The following is a 21,608-nucleotide window of genomic DNA, read 5'->3' as shown; positions in this document are numbered from 1 at the left end:
AAGATATGCAGTGTTTAGTTGGGATTATATTTGAGCAGAAACCACAGGTTAAAACAAATTTTGTGGAGACCCTGTAAAATTTAATCATAACAGAGTAAATGTTTAATTTGCAAAGTGTTTTAAGGCCTGTGGCTTTGTGCGAATTTTAAGACAGATTAAAGCATTTTAGACGTTTAATAAAGATTTGTTTCGTTGAATAATTTATATAATGCAATGCTATTTTACATTTGATTATTAATTTCTGAAAACCGTAAAGCACTGTTTACTTCTCTTTAATCTTTGCTTCATTGTGTTTATGTATGACTGTAGTTTGTTTATCATATGTATATAATATCTTGCATTAAAATATATATGTCAGTCCCCTACAGAATGATCCCAATAACTCTAAATGAATGACTTTCCAAACAGTGCAGCCCTAGCTTGAGCTAAACCAAACCCTGGACATTCAAAGTGTAGAATAAACCTTTAGTATTTTGAACATGGGAGAGGAAAGATCACGGTTAGATTTATATGCTTTAACTTTTTGAACAATTAAAATGAACAGGTAGGCTGTTTCAAGTATACTAATGTAAAAGTAAATAAATGTGCATTCCTCTAAATGTAAGATAAAGTATATGGTTATTTTATGGCAGTGCATGGATTTTAGCTATTAAGATATTCTGCTGTCAATTTGATCATGGAATTTTATCCTAATTTTGCATGCCTACAATATTTTGTGGACCGTTAGGTGAACATTTCCCTGACAATCATAGAAAAATTCATGGATATTTATTGGTAAAAAATTGCTCAAACTCTGACCCAGAAAATGCTAGCAACCAAATAGTAAATGCATAGCAACCTGCTGAAAAACCACTGTGCTAAAAACACCATAGCAACACTCAACAACCAGTAAGAACATCTTAGCAACTGCATGCCCAGACAAAACTCCCTGCACACAGAGAAACACCACTTCAGAAAATACCAAATCTAGTTTGAAGTCGCTGCTTTCTTCTCTTGCAGCAGTGTTATATAATGCGCCTGGTGTTTAGATTGAGTTTGTGCTTCATCCTAACAGTGGCACCGCACCCCAACGACCCAGGAGACAGATGGCTTCCAGGTGAAGAGGCCTGGAGATGTAAACGTGCGCTGTACTCTCTTGCTCATGCTGGATTACCAGGTGCGTGCAGGAATTCTGCTTTATTATTAGCAGTGTTGGGGGTAATGCATTACATACACTCAAATGGTGTAATCAGATTACTTTTTCAAGTGACTAGTGATGTAATGCATTACTTTTCATTTCCAAGAAATCATCTTGAGCACCAAATCAATAAACAATCTTACTTAATCGACTGACCTCAATTGGAATCGCTCATAATGCCCTCTGCTGGTTTACATCTTACTTAAGTGACAGAAAAAAGTTTGTCAAGGTAAAGAACAGTCGCTCTGATGCAGTCTTAGTCACTCATGGTGTTCCTCAGGGTCTGTATTGGGTCCTCTTTTATTTATTATTTACATTTTACCTTTAGGTCATATAGTTCATTCTTATGGCATAAATTGTAATTTTTATGCTGTTGATAAGCAAGTTTATATCTCTACTAAGAATTCACCATGTCACCCAGATTCGATCTTACTAAATGTCTGCAAGATATTATTATGTGGATGACCAGTAATTTTTAAATGCCAGCAAAACTGAAGCCCTTCTGGTTGGCTCTAAGTCTGTTCTGTGAAAAGCTCAATTCTTTACTCTTATCTATCAACAATTCTTTAGTAAATTTTACAACTCATGCTAAAAGTCCTGGGGTTATACTAGATCAGTGGTCACCAATCTCGTTCCTGGAGGTCCGGTGCCCTGCAGGGTTTAGCTCCAACTTGCCTCAACACCTGCCTGGGTGTTTCAAGTATACCTAGTAAGACCTTGATTAGCTTCTTCAGGTGTGTTTAATTAGGGTTGGAGCTAAAAATCTGCAGGCCTCCAGGAACAAGTTTGGTGATCCCTGTACTAGATGGTATGCTTTCGTTTAATTCACATATTAGTAATATTTCACGATCTATCCGCCTTTTTTTCACTTACGTAACTTTGCAAGACTTCGCACTTCACTATCTCAACAAAGTATTGAAGTGCTTGTTCATGCTCTGGCGCCTATAAATTAAAGGCATTATTCTTATTCTTATTCTCCTTATTATTATTAACTAGTAAGATTTTCTTTAGCCTGAGGTTAATTCACTCACTGTAAAAAAGCTGGGTTCCACACAATTCCTTCTTGTTGTCTCAACACAAATCAACTAAGTTAGCCTAATTGTTTTTGCAAATTTAAGTGGATTCACATAAAACAATTGTGTTGTCCCAAAAATCACAATTATAAATTATAAATAAGTAATACACTTATACAATACAAAACTTTATTGTCAGACTTCCATCTATTTTTTTTTTTTTTTTGCATAACAGCATGATAAATACTCCTTACAAAGAGACAAAGACAAATAAAGTTTTCTTTTTATAATTTATATGGACCTTAATCAGCTCCAAGGGTCATGTACAAAATACTTTTTTAATTTCACTGTATTACAACTTCTTAATCGACAGTTAGACTTTAGTGATATAAATTCATGATTCAACACATGACTAGGGTTGGAAATCATGCTTCTTGCCAGCTTTATTAGGTTCTTGTAATATGAACGGTCATATAATTTTTTAGGAGGCTTTCCTCCTATCTTTGAACAGATTTTAATCTGGTTCATCAACTTTGTTTTTAGACTCCCAGACAGACTCATATATTATACACAATTACAATACTGCATAACACTCATAAGTACAGACATGAAAATTGTTCAAAAATCTTTTTTGATGCTCCAAAAGATCTAAGACGACACATAAAAAAAGATTCTTTGTTTTATGTTGTCACACACACTATCAATGTGATCTTTCCATAAAACCTTGTTGTCTATTATTACACCCAAATACTTATATTTATCTGCCTGTCTGATGTTTCCATTATGTATAACTACAGGTTTGTAGATACATCAGACGTTGTGGACCTGAACATGATTTCCTCTGTTTTTCATAGGTTAATCACAAGATCATTTTTGTCACACCACTCCACAAGATTATTCACATTTGCAATCCCGTAACCTCTACCTTGCTCAGTTAAGATATTAATACTGTATCGTCTGCACTGTATAAAATTATGTTCAATTAGTCCTGAGAGCATGTGTTTTTAGGTCATTGTTACTTATTAAACTAAGTTAATCATGTTGTAACTGAATTGTATAAGTTTCTGCAAGCTGTTTTTAGTCAGTTTCACATAATACAAGTTCAATGGACTCATAATTTGATTCAACTTGAAAATTTAAGGCAACCAGGATGTTTTTACAGTGTGCATGTAGTTTGAACAATCAGTAAAACTCATTTTTCAAATGCTTCACATTTCACCTGTGGGGTAAATGGGCTTTACATTTGTCAAAAATATATACTTTTTTATATTATTACAAGCATTGTTGACATGCAAGCCCAGTTTATATGAAAAAAGTAATACAGAATAATTTAGTCACCTTTTTTAAGAAGTAAAATTATTAGTGTTTGTAATGAATGCAGGAGAGGATAGCTTGTATGAGATAAACATTTCTTTTTGTGCAAGTTTGAGCCCTCATTAAAAATCGGAGATGCAAAATCAAATGTAAAGCTATAAAAAAGTTTTAGTTTTAAGATACTTATTTTTGTTTTACATAAAAAATTGTATGGCATCAAGTAAATCTGTGCTAATTACCATTTTATTTGCATAATCATAGCTTTAGCTTAATTGTCTTTTCTTTCTTGAAAAGCAGTAATTAACAACCATAGTCGGGTCGTTAAATCCTAAGAGTTTGATTGTCTTTCTTTGGTTCGCCAAAGTAGCTGTAGCTATTGGGTTAATGGTTGATTTAATTGCAGCAATTTTCACTTGGCTAACTACTTCCTGATGGAACGTCAGAAAACTAAAGCTATGTTTTTAAACAATGGATATTCAGGTGTAGAAGACGAAACAACAAAGCAGATTCTCATTTGAATGGTCGGCGTGAAATTTCCAGCAGTTTCATCAATGTCCAGTTGCATGACATGTATCCGTCTAATACTTGTTTTTAGATTGACACGGTGGCTCAGTGGTTAGCACTGTCGCCTTACAGCATGAAGGTCACTGGTTCGAGTCTCGGCCAGGTCAGTTGGCCTTTCTGTGGGGAGTTTGCATGTTCTCCCCATGTTCACGTGGTATTCCTTCGGATGCTCTGGTTACCCCCACAAGTCCAAAGACATCCGGTGTAGGTGAATTGAATAAACTGAATTGCTCTGGATATATGTGTGTGAATGTGAGAATTTATGGGTGTTTCCCAGTACTAGGTTGCAGCTTGAAGGACATCTGCTGTGTAAAACATATGCTGGATAAGTAGCAAAACTAGTGAAAGAAGATTAAGATTGCTACTATAGAAGAATTAGTTCAATTTCTCTTACATACTGTTTAAAAGTTGAATGTGTTTGACAGAAGTGGCTACATGTTTTAAAAAGAGTAACAGAAATATTGTTACGGCATCAAATAATTGGTTGATAGTCAGTTAATAGTCATTTTAAAATGTGATTTATTAATGGGATCATCATTACACCAGTCTTCAGTGTCACATGATCCTTCAGAAATGATCTTATCACACTGGTTTGGTGCTCAATAAGCATTTTCCCCCTCATCATTATAAGTGTTAATACCAATAATTGCTATTGTAAAAACCGTGACATTAAATACAATGTTCAGAATAGAGCTGCACAGTATCGTTTCAGCATTGATATCGCAATGTGCAAATCCATAATAGTCACATCACAGAATCTGCAGTGTCAGGTCAGTTTTAGTTTATTAATCCATTAGGTAATTTTGAGTGGGATTATAGTAGACCAGGAATCATGTTATGAAGTTTAAGCTTAATGAAGTTTTTCTTTTGCTTGTTTGCTTTGTTTTTAAGGCTGATGAATGTGAAATTTTAAGTGTGTATAAGAAATGATAACATTTTAGCAAAGATTATTTTTTTATTTTACACAATGAAGACTATGCAGTGTTGTTTATTTACATTTGATGATTTAATTTCTGTCTGTGAATATAGTTATAATTAGGCATGTAACTGATTATGGTTGATCCGGGATTTGTACAAATCACAACCAGATCACAACTCACAGTTTAGAACACGTGGCCTGCGAATTAATACATTTATTTACTGGTAGATTAATCCTAAATTTGTTACGATCACAGAGAGATAGCCTCTTGCGTCATTTAAATCACATGTATGAAGGCATTTAGGCTTTGCTGTAAAATGTAATGATGACAGTTGTGGTGGGTTGTGGTGGGTTATTCAGGATGTGGTGGGTTTCATTAAAGGTGTTTTCTGACACTACTTGTTTATCCTGCATTTATGCATTCGGTGTAAGCTGCACGATTAATCATTAATAGATTGGGATCTCAACACCCACGCAACATAAATTCTAAATAATGGGGATTTGCATATGTTTATTAATCCTTCAAATCGCTGCATTCAGATCTGAAAACTGAGTCTTTTTAGTAACTTATGAAGTTACAAACAGTCAAATAACACCAAAATACTGCGATAACTGTGTTTATAGTTTAGATAAAGCCACTGATGTTTATAGTGAAGATCAAAATCACCATCAAATGCATTTAACTTTAAGAAATAAAAATTGTAGGCAGCAATTACATCATTTAACCAATAGGTGGCAACAACCAGCCATCAAAAATATGCCACTGAATAATTCATAAATGATCAATCTAGCAATGAAACATAAAGTTTTCTGAGTGAATAACCGAATCATTTATTGCAAACAAGACTACAAATAAATATGGGTTGTAGAAATTATAATGTTAGATTTATACATTTAGCGTTGTCAGCAACAGTCACAGTAACAGGGATTTTTTTTACAGTACTGAATATTTTACAATTTAATATTTTATTCAGCTGATTATTTCTTCATTTTATTTTGAATAAAATGTCAGGTTCTCAGTTGTGTTTGTTAAAACCAAAAGTGTCTTGCAGGACTGTATTTGTAATAAATGGGAAGCAAATGACATTTGTCTCCTCGCCTTTTTGGCTGATCCGAAACCCATTATGTCATCCGAACTGTGAGATTTGTGATCCATTACACCACTAGTTGAAATTGATTAATGCAAATTATCCAACCTACAAAATCATCCCAATCAATATAAAATTATGAATTCAGTCCCACTTTATATTAAGTGTCTTTAACTACTATGTACTTACATCAAAAAATAAATACAATGTGTATACTGTGTTTATAATGTATTTAAGAACACTTGTGGTGCTTTTGAGTTGGAATAGAAGTTGGGTTATGGAATGGTTTGGTGGCATGGGTAGGTTTATGGGTGGGTTAAGGTGTAAAGGATGGTCAACAGTGTATTTACAAATGTAATTACAAAAGTTAAATACAGATGTAATTACATACAGGTATTTAAGCATAAGTACACAGTAAATACATGTATTTACACAATGAGTACATTGTAATAAACTATTAGTTCCTATGTAAGTACAGATTAGTTAAGGCCACTTAATATAAAGTGGGACCATGAATTCTTTCCAAATTGAGCTATTCTAATCATCTGGTGAAATTATAGGCCTATTCATATCGCAATAAATATCGCACAAAAAACAGAACATTGCGATGTCAATTTTTCCCAACATCGTGCAGCCCCAGAATAGTAGAATTTATTGTATTAATTATATCCAATATCATTGCTGTCACTTTAATTCACCTTAATACATGTGTTTAGTCTTTTGAATGCTTGTGTAAAATTTAACCTAATAACCTTTTTGTTGAATAAAGTTTGTTGATATGCCACAATTGAAGTACATCAAATGTAAAGTGTGGAAAGTAATGCAGTATTAATGTGGAGATTGAATAAAGGTATGATTCTGTTCTATTTCTAAACATCTTTATTTGGTTTCTGTTCTATATTGTTGAATTTCAGCCTCCTCAGTTTAAGCTGGATCCTCGTCTTGCCCGTCTGCTTGGCATCCACACTCAGACCCGCTCCTGCATCATCCAGGCTCTGTGGCAGTACGTCAAAACCAACAAGCTGCAGGATTCTCATGAGAAAGAGTACATCAACTGTGATAAATATTTCCAGCAGGTGCTGCCTTTCTTCTGCCATATGAAGGACTCTCTTCATTTTAGTGGTAACATTGTAATAGCAGTTTGTTTTTCTGTTTTTAGATTTTTGACTGTCCTCGTCTGAAGTTCTGTGAAATCCCTCAGCGACTTACCAACCTGCTGCTGCCGCCTGATCCTATCGTGATCAATCACATTATCAGGTGACTGCTTATAAATGTAGAATTGTTTTACTCTTTATCATATACACTACCTAAAAGTCTTGTCGTCGATCCCAGTTGTAAGAGCAACAAATAATAACTTGACTTCTAGTTGATCATTTGGAAAAGTGGCAGAAGGTTGATTTTTCCAATGAATCATCTGTTGAACTGCATCCCAATCATCACAAATACTGCAGAAGACCTATTGGAACCCGCATGGACCCAAGATTCTCACAGAAATCTGTCAAGTTTGGTGAAGGAAATATTAAGGTTTGGGGTTACATTCAGTATGAGGGCATGCGAGAGATCAGCAGAGTGGATGGCAGCATTAACACCCTGAGGTATCTTGACATTTGAGTTGCCCATTACATTGCAAACCACAGGAGAGGGAAAATTCTTCAGCAGGATATCGCTCATTCAAATACTTAAGCTCCACATCAAAGTTCCTGACAAAGAAGGACAAGGTGCTCCAGGATTGGCCAGCCCAGTCACTAGACATGAACATTATTGAGCATGTCTGCGGTAAGATGGAGGAAGCTTTGAAGATGAGTCCAAAGAATCTTGAAGTAATCGTTATCTAGAGGCCTTCGCCTTTCATATGAGACACTTTTGATACCAAATGATCAACTAAAAGTCAAGTTGTTATTTGTTGTTCCTTAAAGGTGGAGAGGTGACTTTCGTCAGGTAGAGTATATTAGATTTAAAGGGCTCCACCATAAAATGCAAATTCTGTCATTTGTGTTATTTATTCTCCACTTGTTTTAAACCGGTTTGAGTTTCTTTCTTCTGTTGAACACAAAGTAAATTATACTGAAGACTGAGTATTCCAGCCAAAAACAGCCATTAAATTCCATTTTTTTTGTTCCTACTATGGATGCCAATGGTTGCACTGTAAATAATATCTGTTAATTAACAGTTTCTGTACTTTGTGATTCACAAGCGTTTTCTGTTTATTTACAGAATTACAGTACTGTGTGATTTCATAGCTTTAAAATGGACAGTAAGTAATTATTATTTTCAGATGAACTGTTCTTTTAAATGCCTTTGTATTAACTCTATCAGCGTGGATCCCAACGACCAGAAGAAGACCGCCTGCTATGACATTGATGTTGAAGTTGATGATCCTCTTAAGGGTCAGATGAATGGATTTCTGCTGTCCACAGCTAATCAACAAGAGATTGCATCTCTAGACAACAAGGTCAGAAAGGACTTCATCATTAAAATGTGATATGAGCAAAAAAATTATTCCATGATAAATAATAATAATATTAATAATAATATGAAATGAATATATATAAATAAAAATCTAATATTGTTTTTTTGGCTTAACTCCATCACTAAATACAGAGTTGGATTAAATAAGTTAAAAAGTAACTGGTTACTGTAATTAAAATTACGTCTCATCTAAAAAGTAGAATAAGGGATTCGGTTTCTTATTTTGGTAATTTAACTGCACTTACATAAAAATACTTGGCTCATAACATACTTTACATACATTCTCTACATAAGTTATGCAGAAATCATATTAGAGAAGTTGAGTATTTTTGTTATACAAACGTATTTTGTGGTATAATTCAAATTTCTAGCTAATTCAGATTTATTATTTGTTTATTTATTCACATTTTATCAAGAAAATTAAGAAAAAATCTATTTATTCTATTTAATCTATTTATTTTTAAGTTTTCAGTAAGAACACCTGCACTGTTTATTGTGAAAACTGCATGTAATAATTAATGAATGTGCAAATTTAGACACACCTATTGTGTTCTAATAAAGACTATATTTGGACTTGTTATTTCACCTTTAGATCCATGAAACTATTGAGTCTATCAACCAACTGAAAATCCAAAGAGATTTCATGCTCAGCTTCTCCAGGGACCCCAAGGGCTACATCCAGGACTGGATCTGCTCCCAGAACCGGGACCTCAAGGTGAACAATGTGTACTGGTCAAAATCAGTCATATCTAGAATTATTCAATGCCTTCTTTATGTATGTCCAAAAAAAAGTAAGAAAAAAAAACACTCACCGTTTTCTAAGCAGTGTCTCCACCTAGTGGTTGAAAGCATGCATTTGCTGTGAAATGTCTTTTCTGCTGATTGAACTGGAATTATTCATTTAATCATTCATTCATTTTATTTTCGGCTTAGTCCCTTTATTATTTAGGGGTTACCACAGTGGACTGAACTACCTGGAATTAAAATTATATCTATTTTTTTATGTTTTGGTTGCAGCTGATGACAGATACAGTCGGAAATCCAGAGGAAGAGAGAAGAGCAGAGTTTTACAACCAGCCTTGGTCTCAAGAAGCCGTCAGTCGCTACTTCTACTGCAAGGTCAGAGGAACTTGTGATTTAAAAATTCAGTTGATCTAAACCAGTGTTTCTCAACCATGTTCCTGGAGGACCACCGGCTCTGCACATTTTCCATGTCTCCTTAACCAAACACACCTGATTCGGATGATCAGCTCAGAGACAGAAAGACCTCTAATAGGTGTGACAGACAAAGGTGACTTCCAAAACATCAGTGTTGGTGAGCCTCCATGAACGTGGTTGAGAAACACTGATCTAAACTAACAGTAAAGACAGTTATAATGCTTCAAAACGTATGTTCAGTCGCAATGATATAAGTTATATTATCTATATTACTTTGTCTACAAAAAATATAAACTGTTTTCAACATTTTTAATAACAAGAGATCATGTGACATTGGTGGAACGGCTGCTGACAATCTAGCTTCGTTATCACAGTACATCACAGTTTATAGTTTGAATAGTTATTTCAAAATGTAATAATTAATAAAAGTAAATAATCAAAAGTAACATTTTCACTTGCTATTTTGTTTGCTTTTTCTTTTATGCAGATTCAACAGCGAAGACAGGAGCTTGAACAAGCTTTAGCGATGCGAACGACTTAAAATAACTCTCAGTTTCGAGTATGAGCTGACAACTACTTTGTTTCTCCTTTGGCATGGTCAGTTTAATTCTGGTGGTCTCCCCATTGGATAGTTCTCCATGGGCACTGAAGTATTAGGCTCTCTCTCAATATTGAGATCCTGACTGATTTTAATGGGGGTCAATGAAAAGTGTAACTCTATTCTTATTTAATGCTTAATGTACAGTTCAATGTATATATAATCTCACAGTACAGTTAGGGACTGTGGCCTGAGAATGCCACGTTAATACTGATTGCACACAAATGCAGCAACTATTGTGATTGTTTTTACATGAGTTTTCTGATGCACACAAGGTGCAGATATGCGGAGAGGGGTCTGGCTGCAGACTTGGTGCAGATGCAATCTGAGCTGCATCCAATGCTTTGTATAGGCTCACCTAACCCCACTCCCTAACCCTACCACTCACAGTGATGTCACTAGCTCCATTGAGTGCATTGTGTCTGACATTGCATCTCTGAGCGATGCAATCTCAGCTTGCATCATAAAAACTGCATCCAGATACTATTGGATACGCTCTGTGGTTTCATTTGAAACAGCAACATTACAACGAAAGGAACCTTATGATGCCTAGGAAACTTTTTAAAACAGTAATGAGATGTTAAATGTGAGTATAAAAATGGAATCTGTCGTGTTTTTTTCTACATGTTTGAACCTTTCATCACATTGTGCTTGGAGTTTTCTTCTGTGTTTTTTCCGGTCTTTATATTTGCATTGTGCAAGAGAGTTCATGATGAATTGAATTCAGCCAGCTAACTTTATTTGCAATAAGTGAAATTTATTGTGGCGATGCGGTGGCGCAGTGGGTAGCATATTCGCCTCACAGCAAGAAGGTCGCTGGTTCAAGCCTCGGCTGGATCAGTTGGTGTTTCAGTGTTAAGTTTGCATGTTCTCCACGTGTTTGCATGGTTTTCCTCCGGGTGCTCCGGTTTCCCCCACAGTCCAAAGACATGTGGTACAGGTGAATTGGGTATGCTAGTGTATGAGTATGAATGAGTGTGTATGGATGTTTCCCAATACTGGGTTGCAGTTTTAAGCCCAGCAAACAATTTTGTGTTTAATAGACGTCTAATAGACATCTTAACATAGACAATCTGGCTAAAACAAGGTTAAACTTAGGCTGTCAGCGAAAATCTAGTAGACGTCTAAGAATAGCCCAAAATTAGACTAAAATCTACTAAAACCTTTGTGTAAAACATATGCTGGATAAGTTAGCGGTTCATTCCGCTGTGGCAACTCCAGATTAATAAATGGCCTAAGCCCAAAAGAAAATGAATGAATGAAATTAAATTTATTGTTGTCTTTTAGACACCCTTAATAATTAAAATAACACTAAAACAACATGCTCTGATAAAATAAAGTAAATCTCTCTCATTTGTCAACCTTGTGTTAAGAATACAGGTTTGTGTGTATTGTTAAAACGATTGTCAGACCCAATGCTTAAAATGATATTTGAAAATGTCTTCATTTTCAGAGGCTTTAAATGCCAGTAAAACAAAGGATGTTCTGAATCTCTTGTGTGTTCAGATATACAATAATGCATGTTGCATGTGATTATTTTTATGCATTTTTAAGTGTTTCTTTTTTAGCATGTTGCCTTATTAAATTACGGAGATGCACAGCAAGCATTAACCAAAGGTTAAGTACAGTTTCATCATCTTTGTGAATGCCAGTAAATGAATTCCATCATGTAAGTAGAGTTAAATCTGGTATTGCTGAATGTCAAAAGGTGTTCATATTCTGAGGCATTGACCCTTTACCTTTTTACAAGACATTCTTCCTGTGTTCTGTATTTTATTTTAATGAAGGTGCAGTGTGTCTGCTATTTTGAACATGATTAATAAATTAAATACAAGTTCATGTTCATTCTTTTCCATGAGTGTTTCTTTTGTCTGATGATTGGTCTAGTTCAGAAACCGGGTGTGTGCTTATTTATAGGTCAGTTCCCTTCATTTGATTCGTCCAGGGGAAAAAATAATAACTTCATTCATGGTTTGCATCATTCACACTGCTGTTTTTTCATTCTGAAATCAACATCTCTTGTTATAATTATTTGTATATACTTGTAATACTTTTATTTATTTTAATAATTTATTTGTACAATGATATTTGTATTTAAATGGCTTAGTGGTTTGTGGGTACTCCGGTTTCCCCCACAGTCCAAACACATGTGCTATAGGTGAATTGAATAATCTAAATTGGCCATTTGTGTGTATGTGTGTGTGTGTGTGTCAATGTGAGAGTGTATGGATGTTTCCCAATACTGGATTGCAGCTGAAAGAGCATTCGCTGTGTAAAACATATGCTGGATAAGTTGACGATTTATTCCGCTGTAGCAAACCCTGAAAAAAAGGGGACTATGCCGAAAGAAAATGAACGAATGAACTATTTGTATTTATTGTATATCTACATTCCTCTTGTAGTGTTTTTGTTATTTGTATGCACACAGGGTCTGAGAGTTCTGTAATTTCAATTCTCTGCATGAGGCAGAATTGACAATAAAAACTGACCAGTGGGGACAAGTTTCTTTTTTACTAAAACGCTGTTTTAAAATGAAAACGCACAAGTGTAAAGTGCAAAATGAGACTGTTTTCAGTGGTCTTCATCGTATGAATGTCTGGGTAGCATACATTTAACTGCACTTACAGAGAAATCACACTAGAGCCCAAATTTCAGTGCAAACACACCTTAAATGATTCATGTACTATATGATCCCATCACAGTTTAAATTACCTGCATGACATGAATTGTTCTACTAATTAAAATGAAGTCTAAATCATGCATAATATAGCATAGCAGTGCCATTGTCATTTCAGTATGATTCATATTATAATCTTACTCTCAATGACGTAGGTCATTCATTGCGTAAGAACCGAACATCAGGACACAGGACACGCCCAGACGGCCCAGATTGAGCCATATGCAAATATATAGGCGGTGCGTTATTATGTTTCGGCCTCTGATTGGCTGCCGTGCCGGTATTGGTGACACGCGCCTTGTACCGCTTGTAGCGCGAGCCATGAGACCGCTTCTCTGGTGCTAGCGCTTCATCGGGAAAAGAGCTAGGTAAGACAACGGCCTAAATCCGCAAAACTTATTTTTTTAATGTCATTAACCAAACCACCGTTGAAATTATCGATGTGTAAAAAAATCGTGTTCCATTTTCTTGGTTAATCTCGTTCTTTGAACGTCTTTGGGATTAACAGTCGAGTTTTACCGGCTGTTAGCTTGTCGGCTAGCTCGTGGAGGCAAAAAAAGATTTGCGTGCGCTCCTCGGCTATTTTAGCTTTTAGTTTCTTGGCTTAGTTCAATACTGTTATCATCTTATTTAATTACTTATTTGGATATTAACGTGTGTTATTCTGTGTATATGGAGTAAGAGTAATCAAAATGGACCTGCTTGAGTTAGCTTGTTGAATGGCTGATTAGTCGGGCCTTCACCGTTAACCGACATGCTTTATTCTCTTCGGTGCTCCTCTGATTTTTCGTTATATTATCAGCTATTTGTGCTTTTTAGACATGTTACAACATATTTGTGTAGTTTGCCGATAAGTCTTGCATTGTTACGGTAATGTTTCATAATGGCGGTTATTCGCCTACACTGCGTCAGGGAAAAGTACTGGCCGACTGTACTCCACGTGAGTCGATCCGGGCCGAACCACTGCCCTCTGGTGCCAGCAACTCGGTGGAGGTTAAACAAGACCTTAAACCAACGCTTTGTACAAAATCTAAGTGATTTAGAAGTGAAACCGAACAGGAAGAGCCTTCGGGGACATTGTGTACTTTGTAATGTTTTTCAATGAGAACATCTTTGTCTTGAACTGATCGTATCGTCGTTCTCCTCAGATTTTTAGGGGTGTCCTGTTGGGATTTGCAGTTAAAATGCCATCTGATTTAGCGAAAAAGAAGGCGGCGAAGAAAAAGGAAGCAGCCAAAGCTCGCGGGCGTACAAGGAAGCCAGAAGATGGAGTGAATGGTGATGCAGAGAAACCCGAGATCCAGGAGAACGGAGCTGCTGAGGTCAATGGTAAGGAGAACCATTAGGAGTCAGTCCTAACCAACAAACCTCTTCACACCAAAATGAATATTCAGTGTGATGATTGAGGATGAGAAGTTGTGAACTGACAGATTCTTTTCACACAGAAGAAGGAATAAAACTGGCTCACCAATTAGGCCCTGTTTACACTTGCTAATAAGAAATGTTTTGGTCAGCCAGATCACTACATCTGAGGCAAATTGCCAACTTCACCGGTTTAATTTCTGTTTGTCCTCTTTCATTTTCTTTACTTTCTTACTGGGGTAAGGGCTAGTGGTTTTCTGACCATTTGATGTAATTGATGTTCACAAGCCTGCTATGGCTCGTTTAACAGTCATCAGCATCCTAAATTCTTAAACTCTTATGTTTATGTATTTTTGATTTAATCTCTGCATCAAATAAAAAAAAGAATTACTGTACGTGATTATTAACTGCTTATGTGAGGTGTTTGTAAGGCAACATGTATGGGGCAGGACTAGGGCTGGGCGATTTGGCCTAAAATCATAATCTTGATTAAACATTTTAACTCAAATGATTATTTATTTTGCCTTGGTTCACTGACAATTTTTGTACTGTAAATACACTCACAATACACTTGCACTTTTGGAAACAGTTAAACAATTTAAGACAAATCTGTGTTTTTTCATATTAAAATAGAAAAAAGCAAAATTTCTAAATGAAATAACTCATATCTTGTAAATAATATTTTAAACTGCAAATTTCTTGCATCTACTGTAAACAAATCGTCATCGTTCTGGTATATTTCAAGTAAACCTCAAAAATGGGACAATTGTCCTACTTGACCAGAGATCAGATGTAGCTGCAAAGTGGCCATAAAAGTATTAATCAGCCTCAGCCTTTAATAGACTGGGGTCACGTGACTCTACGTGGCACATGCTGTAGAGAAATTTAATTGAAAAAAAAAATTGTCCTGGAAAAATTAAATAGATTTATTGGTTTTGAATGTTGATTTTGATTACCCTAGGCAGGATGGTAAATTTGACGTTGTTCTCTCTTTTGGCGGCCATTATCAGTCACCTTTTTTCTCTCTCTCTCTCTTTTTTTTCTTTTCTGAAAGTCTTTTGGACCACCGTCTAGTTTTTTATTTATTTTTTTACTTTTTATTTTAGCAAAAAAGACTGAAAAAAATGTTGTACACTCCCATTCACTGCACCCAACTATAAATCCTCCCACTACTGTGAAACTCTGAGGTGTGAAACGGGTCCATATTGTAAAGTAAACTTACACCATTTATGTAAATTGGAACGGACAAAATTGAAAACTATGCTAAGAGCAGGAGCTTTTGTTTCTGCTGAATAGCTGCAGGAGTATGTGCAAAATAGAACATGTTTGTGTTTTATGCCAGTTTTCAAACACATTTTTACAATTTTGTACAGCAAAGGTAAGTTTCATCTGTACGGAACCCCGGAAGGGACGTAGTGGAGGAGAAAAAAATTGGCTGGGTGAAAAAAAAAAATGGGTGAAAGAAAAAAATGGGTGGGAGGAAAATATATATTTCTAAGTTTTTGCCTTTCTCGCAAAACTGTTTCTCCACAAACACTTCCTGTTCACTGCACTCACGTAAACCCTGCCGTTTTTGCCAAAATTCACCCGTATTTTACCTTTCTACCCCACTTTCTTTACATTACTGTGCGTCGATTGTCGACTTTCATATGCTACCTCTGAACCAGTGAATGCATGTATAAGCGCTGACTGACAGACGCACTCCATACAATAAACTGATCCCAGATTGGCGTCTGTACACGCTATTTACAGAGGAGCGAGTGTATGTTTAAACAGACAAATACACTAATAATATGAAACATCTCCGTCCTGTATGTTTTATTTTAAACAGCTTATTTTCTCTTAGATGAGCACAAACAGTTTCTAAAGTAATGGACTGCTTTCATTATAGACCTATGCATTCTTACAGAGACACCTCTGTTATCAAACTAAACAAAACATGAGATTCATTTGCTGCTCACTTGTTTGATAACAGAAGTGTCCCTTTAAATGGTGCGTACAGACGCTGATCTGGGATCATTTTATTGTATGGAGCGCGTCTGTCAGTAAGCGCTTATACATGCATTCACTGGTTCAGAGGTTTCAAAGTGAAAGGCGACGATCAGCGCACAGTAATGTAAAGAAAGGGTAGAATGGTAAAATATGGGAGAATTTCAGCAAAAACGGAAGGGTTTACGTGAGTGAAGTGAACAGGAAGTGTTTGTGGAAAAACAGTTTTGCGAGAGAACGCAAAACATCTTTGCGAGAGAACGCAAAAACTTAGAAATATATATTTTCCTCCCACCCATTATTTTTCTTTCACCCATTTTTTTTTTTTTTTTTTTTCACCCAGCCAATTTTTTTCTCCTCCACTACGTCCCTTCCGGGGTTCCGTACATCTGGATAGCTTGCTTTATTAATGCATTATTTGGTGGATTTTAATCTTGTTTTTTCTGCCCCTCATAAATGTGAAGTCCAACCAAATTTAACTTAAAACAATTAAAATGCAACAATTGCCACAGTGACCTTTTTTGTGTTTGTTGTCATTTCTAAAATTTCGACAATTACATCAAGTGTAATGCTACATGATGTTACAAAACAGGTTTCTTTAGATATTTTAGCAGTGATTAGTTATTGTTGTTAATGTTGTTAATAATAAACCTTTTAAAACATTGTTGACTGGTGAAATATAAAAAAAACTGATGCTTTTATAATTTCCTGTATTCATAAGAAATATGTAAATTGCATTTTGTTTCTCATCATTCTTCATAATCCATTTGAATCATAGGAGTTGACAGTTTGGCGAAGGAGCTAGATGAGTTTGAGCTGAAGAAAACTGAGGCTCGTGCAGTGACTGGTGTGCTGGCATCTCATCCCAACAGCACAGACGTCCACATCAGCAGTTTGTCTCTCACCTTTCATGGACAGGAGCTGCTCAGCGACACTAGTTTGGAGCTCAACTCTGGTCGTCGGTACGGCCTTATTGGACTTAACGGAACAGGTAAATGAAGAGTCTGTCCATGTTGGGCTAATATCTTCTATAGGCTGTTTCAGAAATTAATGAAGGGCTCACACAACTGACTTGTTTACATTTTTTTTTTTTTTTTTGTGTAGGCAAATCCATGCTACTGTCAGCGATCAGTCACCGAGAGGTGCCAATTCCAGAGCATATCGACATCTACCACCTGACCCGTGAGATGGCACCTAGCGAGAAGACAGCTCTACAGTGTGTGATGGAGGTAGATGAGGAGAGGATAAAGCTGGAGAAGGAGGCAGAACGATTGGCTCATGAGGACTGTGAGTTTAATTGACATGAATTTGAACATTAAGGAAGTAGATTATCTAGAAACTTACGATCGTCAATGCTTTTTATCCAAATTGTGCAAGAACCACTGATGACAGATCAGCATTTTCTTAGATCAAATAATCATTGAAAAAAAAAATCATAGGTCAAATAGATCCAGCTAGCCACGTTTTCATAGGAGCTGTTTGTTTTGTAGCAGCTTCCTTTCCTAGGCGTGGAATATAAAAAGTCTCTGCATGAGAAGACTCCTTAAATATGTGCCGTTTTTAAGGAATCTCCTGCTGAAGGGACACTTGCCTTTTTTAATTTGTGAATAGAATCTAATCATGAAATTTGTTTAATCTTAGCTGAATGCGAGAAGCTTATGGAGCTTTATGAGCGTTTGGAGGAGCTGGATGCTGATAAAGCCTCCATGAGGGCCTCACGGATCCTCCATGGTCTGGGCTTCACCACCTCCATGCAGCAGAAGAAACTCAAAGACTTCAGTGGTGGCTGGAGAATGCGTGTTGCTCTTGCTCGGTGAGTGTTCAGAAGCTTATACCCTAGTTCAGAGCTGCTGGGAAATGATGTTACAAAAGGCCGAATGATAGCACAGTTGCTTTTTTGGCTAACTGTGCAGTGACAAAAACAGTCCGAAGCGAATTTTCTGATCCATTCTTTCAGTGCTGTCTTTCAATTATTCTATGATTCTTTGTTCACCTGTGGTTGGTTTTTCTGTAATCTTCAGGGCACTGTTCCTCAAACCCTTCATGTTGCTTTTGGATGAACCAACAAACCACCTGGACTTGGACGCCTGTGTGTGGCTAGAAGAAGAGCTCAGTCAGTAAGTCTTTAATTTCTCGAACCAGTGTAAGACTATCAAATTAATTGTTTCCTGTGGGTTGTTGCTGATGAAATGATGTAAACAAAAGGCCGAATTGTAGCTCTTCCAACAAGCACTTTGTTCTTGTTATGGTTGGAGCTTTGACAAAAACTGGACTGAAGCGTTTAACTGATCTGCTGGCACAGCCCACATTAATTATATAAGTAATGATAGTAAGTTATGAGTATTTAAGCCTATAAAGAGGTACATGTTATATATCTCTGACTAAAAGCCATAATATACACACAGTGCAGTTCTTCTGAACGGCATATACTATTCCAAGCCTGACCTGATTTTTGCTCAGAATGCCATATCACTTTGTTGTTCCATTTTATCACACTGTAACTGAGACCCCTTAAAATATTGCAACCATTGATGCTGTTATTTGAACAAACCGTTCTGAGGGCTGTACTGAATATCTTTTCCCCTGACAGGTTCAAAAGAATACTGGTTTTAATATCGCATTCTCAGGACTTCCTCAATGGCGTTTGCACCAACATTATTCACCTGCACCAACGAAAGCTGAAATACTACACGGTAAAGATTATTTTATTAAGCTCCTAAGCTAATATTGTGCAATTTCTAAGAAGCAGTGTAATTCACTTCATTATCTTTTGTAAAGGGTAATTATGACCAGTATGTGAAGACCAGAGAGGAACTGGAGGAAAATCAGATGAAGCGGTTTAACTGGGAGCAGGACCAGATAGCACACATGAAGGTAAATTTCCCATTAACCTTTGTTAACCTTTTACATCTTCTCTCCTCTGATTGATAATAATGTCTAACTGTGTTGTTGATCCTCAGAACTACATTGCACGGTTTGGTCACGGATCCGCAAAGCTGGCCAGACAAGCCCAGAGCAAAGAGAAAACTCTGCAGAAGATGGTCGCCTCGGGTCTTACTGAGCGTGTTGTGAATGACAAGGTATGTAAAAACTGCTTTAAAGTGTTTGTCAACTCAAACGAAGTGCTTTATGTTTAATGTTGTGTTTCCTTTTCAGACCTTGTCATTTTATTTTCCTCCCTGTGGGAAGATCCCTCCTCCTGTGATTATGGTTCAGAATGTCAGCTTCAGGTATTCGGAAAATACGGTACGCAGTCTCATTGAGTCTCTTGTACCATGTTTTACTCGTCTCTGTCCTGTTGCTCTGTATTGATCTTGCATGTCTTCTGTGTTTACAGCCATATATTTATAAGAACCTGGAGTTTGGAATTGACTTGGACACACGAGTGGCCCTTGTAGGGCCCAATGGAGCTGGCAAGTCTACGTTGCTGAAGCTCCTTACTGGAGAGGTAAAGGAGCATTTCAACTTAAATGTTGTTGTTTTTATAGTTTTGGGTTCATGTTTGGTGTCGTTAGTATCATGTTTTTAAAGGGATTTTCTTCTCCTTCAGCTCCTGCCCTCAGATGGTATGATCAGAAAGCACTCCCATGTGAAGATTGGACGATATCATCAGGTCTGTTGGCCAATCCACTTTTGCAATGACTTTCTTTTAAATATAAATTGATGATTGTGGAAATGGTGAAGATTAGGGCAATTTTAAAGGAATTTTGTACCACTGAAATAATCAGAAGGCTTAATTTAAAACATTTTCTGAATGAACAATTCAGTGTCTACAGTTTGATTTAGATTTTTAACCTTTTTAAATGAATTTTCTGGTTTTGTAGCATCTAACGGAACAATTAGAGCTCGACCTTTCTCCTCTGGAATACATGATGAAGTGTTACCCTGAGATTAAGGAGAAGGAAGAGATGAGGAAAATCATTGGTCGCTATGGACTTACTGGCAAACAGCAGGTATTTCCTCCTTTCCACCCACCCCACTACTTTTAGGTTCAGTCTACAAACAAAATCTTTTTCCTATGTTGATCTGTATCCTGTTCAACTAGGTGAGCCCAATTAGGAATCTGTCTGATGGGCAGAAGTGCCGTGTGTGCTTCGCTTGGTTGGCATGGCAAAACCCCCACATGCTCTTTCTTGATGAGCCTACCAATCACCTCGACATTGAAACGATCGATGCTCTGGCTGAGGCCATCAATGATTTTGAGGGTGGAATGATGCTGGTCAGCCACGACTTTAGGCTAATTCAGCAGGTAATGTAATTCTCCTGTTTGTCACATTTAGATGATCTGTGTAAGAAGTTCAGCTGACATGAGGTGTTATTTAAATTGTTCGTTCTTTGTGCGTTTCTTTGCAGGTGGCTCAGGAGATTTGGGTTTGTGAAAAGCAAACAATCACGAAATGGAGTAGGGACATTCTGGCCTACAAGGAACATCTGAAATCAAAAATTGACAAGCAGATGCATGATTTATAACCAACAGGAGCTGCTCATTGACCGCAGTTTCAACATCTCTGCCAGCCAGAACATTGCTCTCCAGGAAAAATACAAGCATGCTGTTTAGACTGCAGTTTCAGTACCACCTTTAACACGGGAGTCATTTACTGAGGTTGCCAGTGGAAGTAGCTGTCTCTTTATTTCTTCTGTGTTTTATATGCATCAGTATTTGGACTTTCCTTATGACAAACCTATTAAAATCAAGGTTACGCACTTCTTTATTTTATTTTTTTTTCTTTTTTTTTTTTTTCTTTTCTCGTCTTCAACTAGTACCGGGCAGGTCTATAGGACAAACGCTATAAGATAAACTAAACTTCATGGACTTTTTTTTTTTTTTCTTTGAAATTGTTTAAAGCTGTATTTGCAATAACTATGTAATATTAAAGACGTACAATTATTGATTTGGCCTGTGCTTTGTTTTGCTTTATTAAGTATCTTATACTTTAAATCTACTGAATAATTTAAGACTAACCATGTTTCCAGTAACCTAAAGTTTTATCACATTGGGCTTAATGTATATTATGAAATTGCGTTTTTGCTTAATATTAACATCAAAAGTATTAGTTGGCGTTTAAGTTGCATTTATTAAATGCACAATTAAAGGACACCAATAGCTTGTGACGGTTTCAAAGTTACAGTGAGTATGACACTAAGGGATATGAAATATGGTGACCAGATATACGTGTCGTTTTATCTGGCTTGCGTGGTTACACCGTGATATACATTGCTGAAGATATCATTTTACATTAAAAATTCTTCCATCATCGCTTCTCGCCGTCTAGTCAGTGT

At 36.4% G+C, this 21,608-nt stretch overlaps 2 protein-coding genes across 9 annotated transcripts in view; both read left to right on the top strand.

Moving 5' to 3' along the window:
• The window catches only part of smarcd3a (SWI/SNF related BAF chromatin remodeling complex subunit D3a), a 44,169-nt gene extending 32,026 nt beyond the window's left edge, over window positions 1-12,143 (top strand). For all 8 annotated transcript variants that reach the window (XM_068214198.2, XM_005163521.6, XM_073927218.1 and 5 more), the window contains 7 exons: window positions 1,055-1,156; window positions 6,990-7,151; window positions 7,235-7,332; window positions 8,392-8,527; window positions 9,137-9,259; window positions 9,562-9,663; window positions 10,190-12,143. In XM_068214198.2, the coding sequence (XP_068070299.1) occupies window positions 1,055-1,156; window positions 6,990-7,151; window positions 7,235-7,332; window positions 8,392-8,527; window positions 9,137-9,259; window positions 9,562-9,663; window positions 10,190-10,243 (777 nt within the window). In that variant the 3' untranslated portion in view covers window positions 10,244-12,143. The remainder of the gene's footprint in view (window positions 1-1,054; window positions 1,157-6,989; window positions 7,152-7,234; window positions 7,333-8,391; window positions 8,528-9,136; window positions 9,260-9,561; window positions 9,664-10,189) is intronic.
• Window positions 12,144-13,226: 1,083 nt separating this feature from the next.
• Window positions 13,227-21,220, top strand: abcf2a (ATP-binding cassette, sub-family F (GCN20), member 2a). Its single transcript, NM_201315.2, has 15 exons — window positions 13,227-13,345; window positions 14,126-14,306; window positions 17,107-17,319; window positions 17,433-17,615; window positions 17,970-18,141; window positions 18,350-18,445; window positions 18,919-19,021; window positions 19,107-19,202; window positions 19,289-19,408; window positions 19,485-19,574; window positions 19,666-19,776; window positions 19,879-19,941; window positions 20,153-20,281; window positions 20,374-20,577; window positions 20,682-21,220. The coding sequence occupies exons 2-15, from the start codon at window positions 14,162-14,164 to the stop codon at window positions 20,796-20,798; spliced, it is 1,842 nt and encodes a 613-aa protein (NP_958472.2). The 5' UTR covers window positions 13,227-13,345; window positions 14,126-14,161; the 3' UTR covers window positions 20,799-21,220.
• The last annotated feature ends 388 nt before the right edge of the window (window positions 21,221-21,608 follow it).

Source organism: Danio rerio, chromosome 2, assembly GCF_049306965.1.
Source record: "Danio rerio strain Tuebingen ecotype United States chromosome 2, GRCz12tu, whole genome shotgun sequence".
NCBI lineage: Eukaryota > Metazoa > Chordata > Actinopteri > Cypriniformes > Danionidae > Danio > Danio rerio.
Note: the sequence above shows the minus strand (reverse complement) of the source record. Positions and strands in the feature narration are given on the sequence as shown.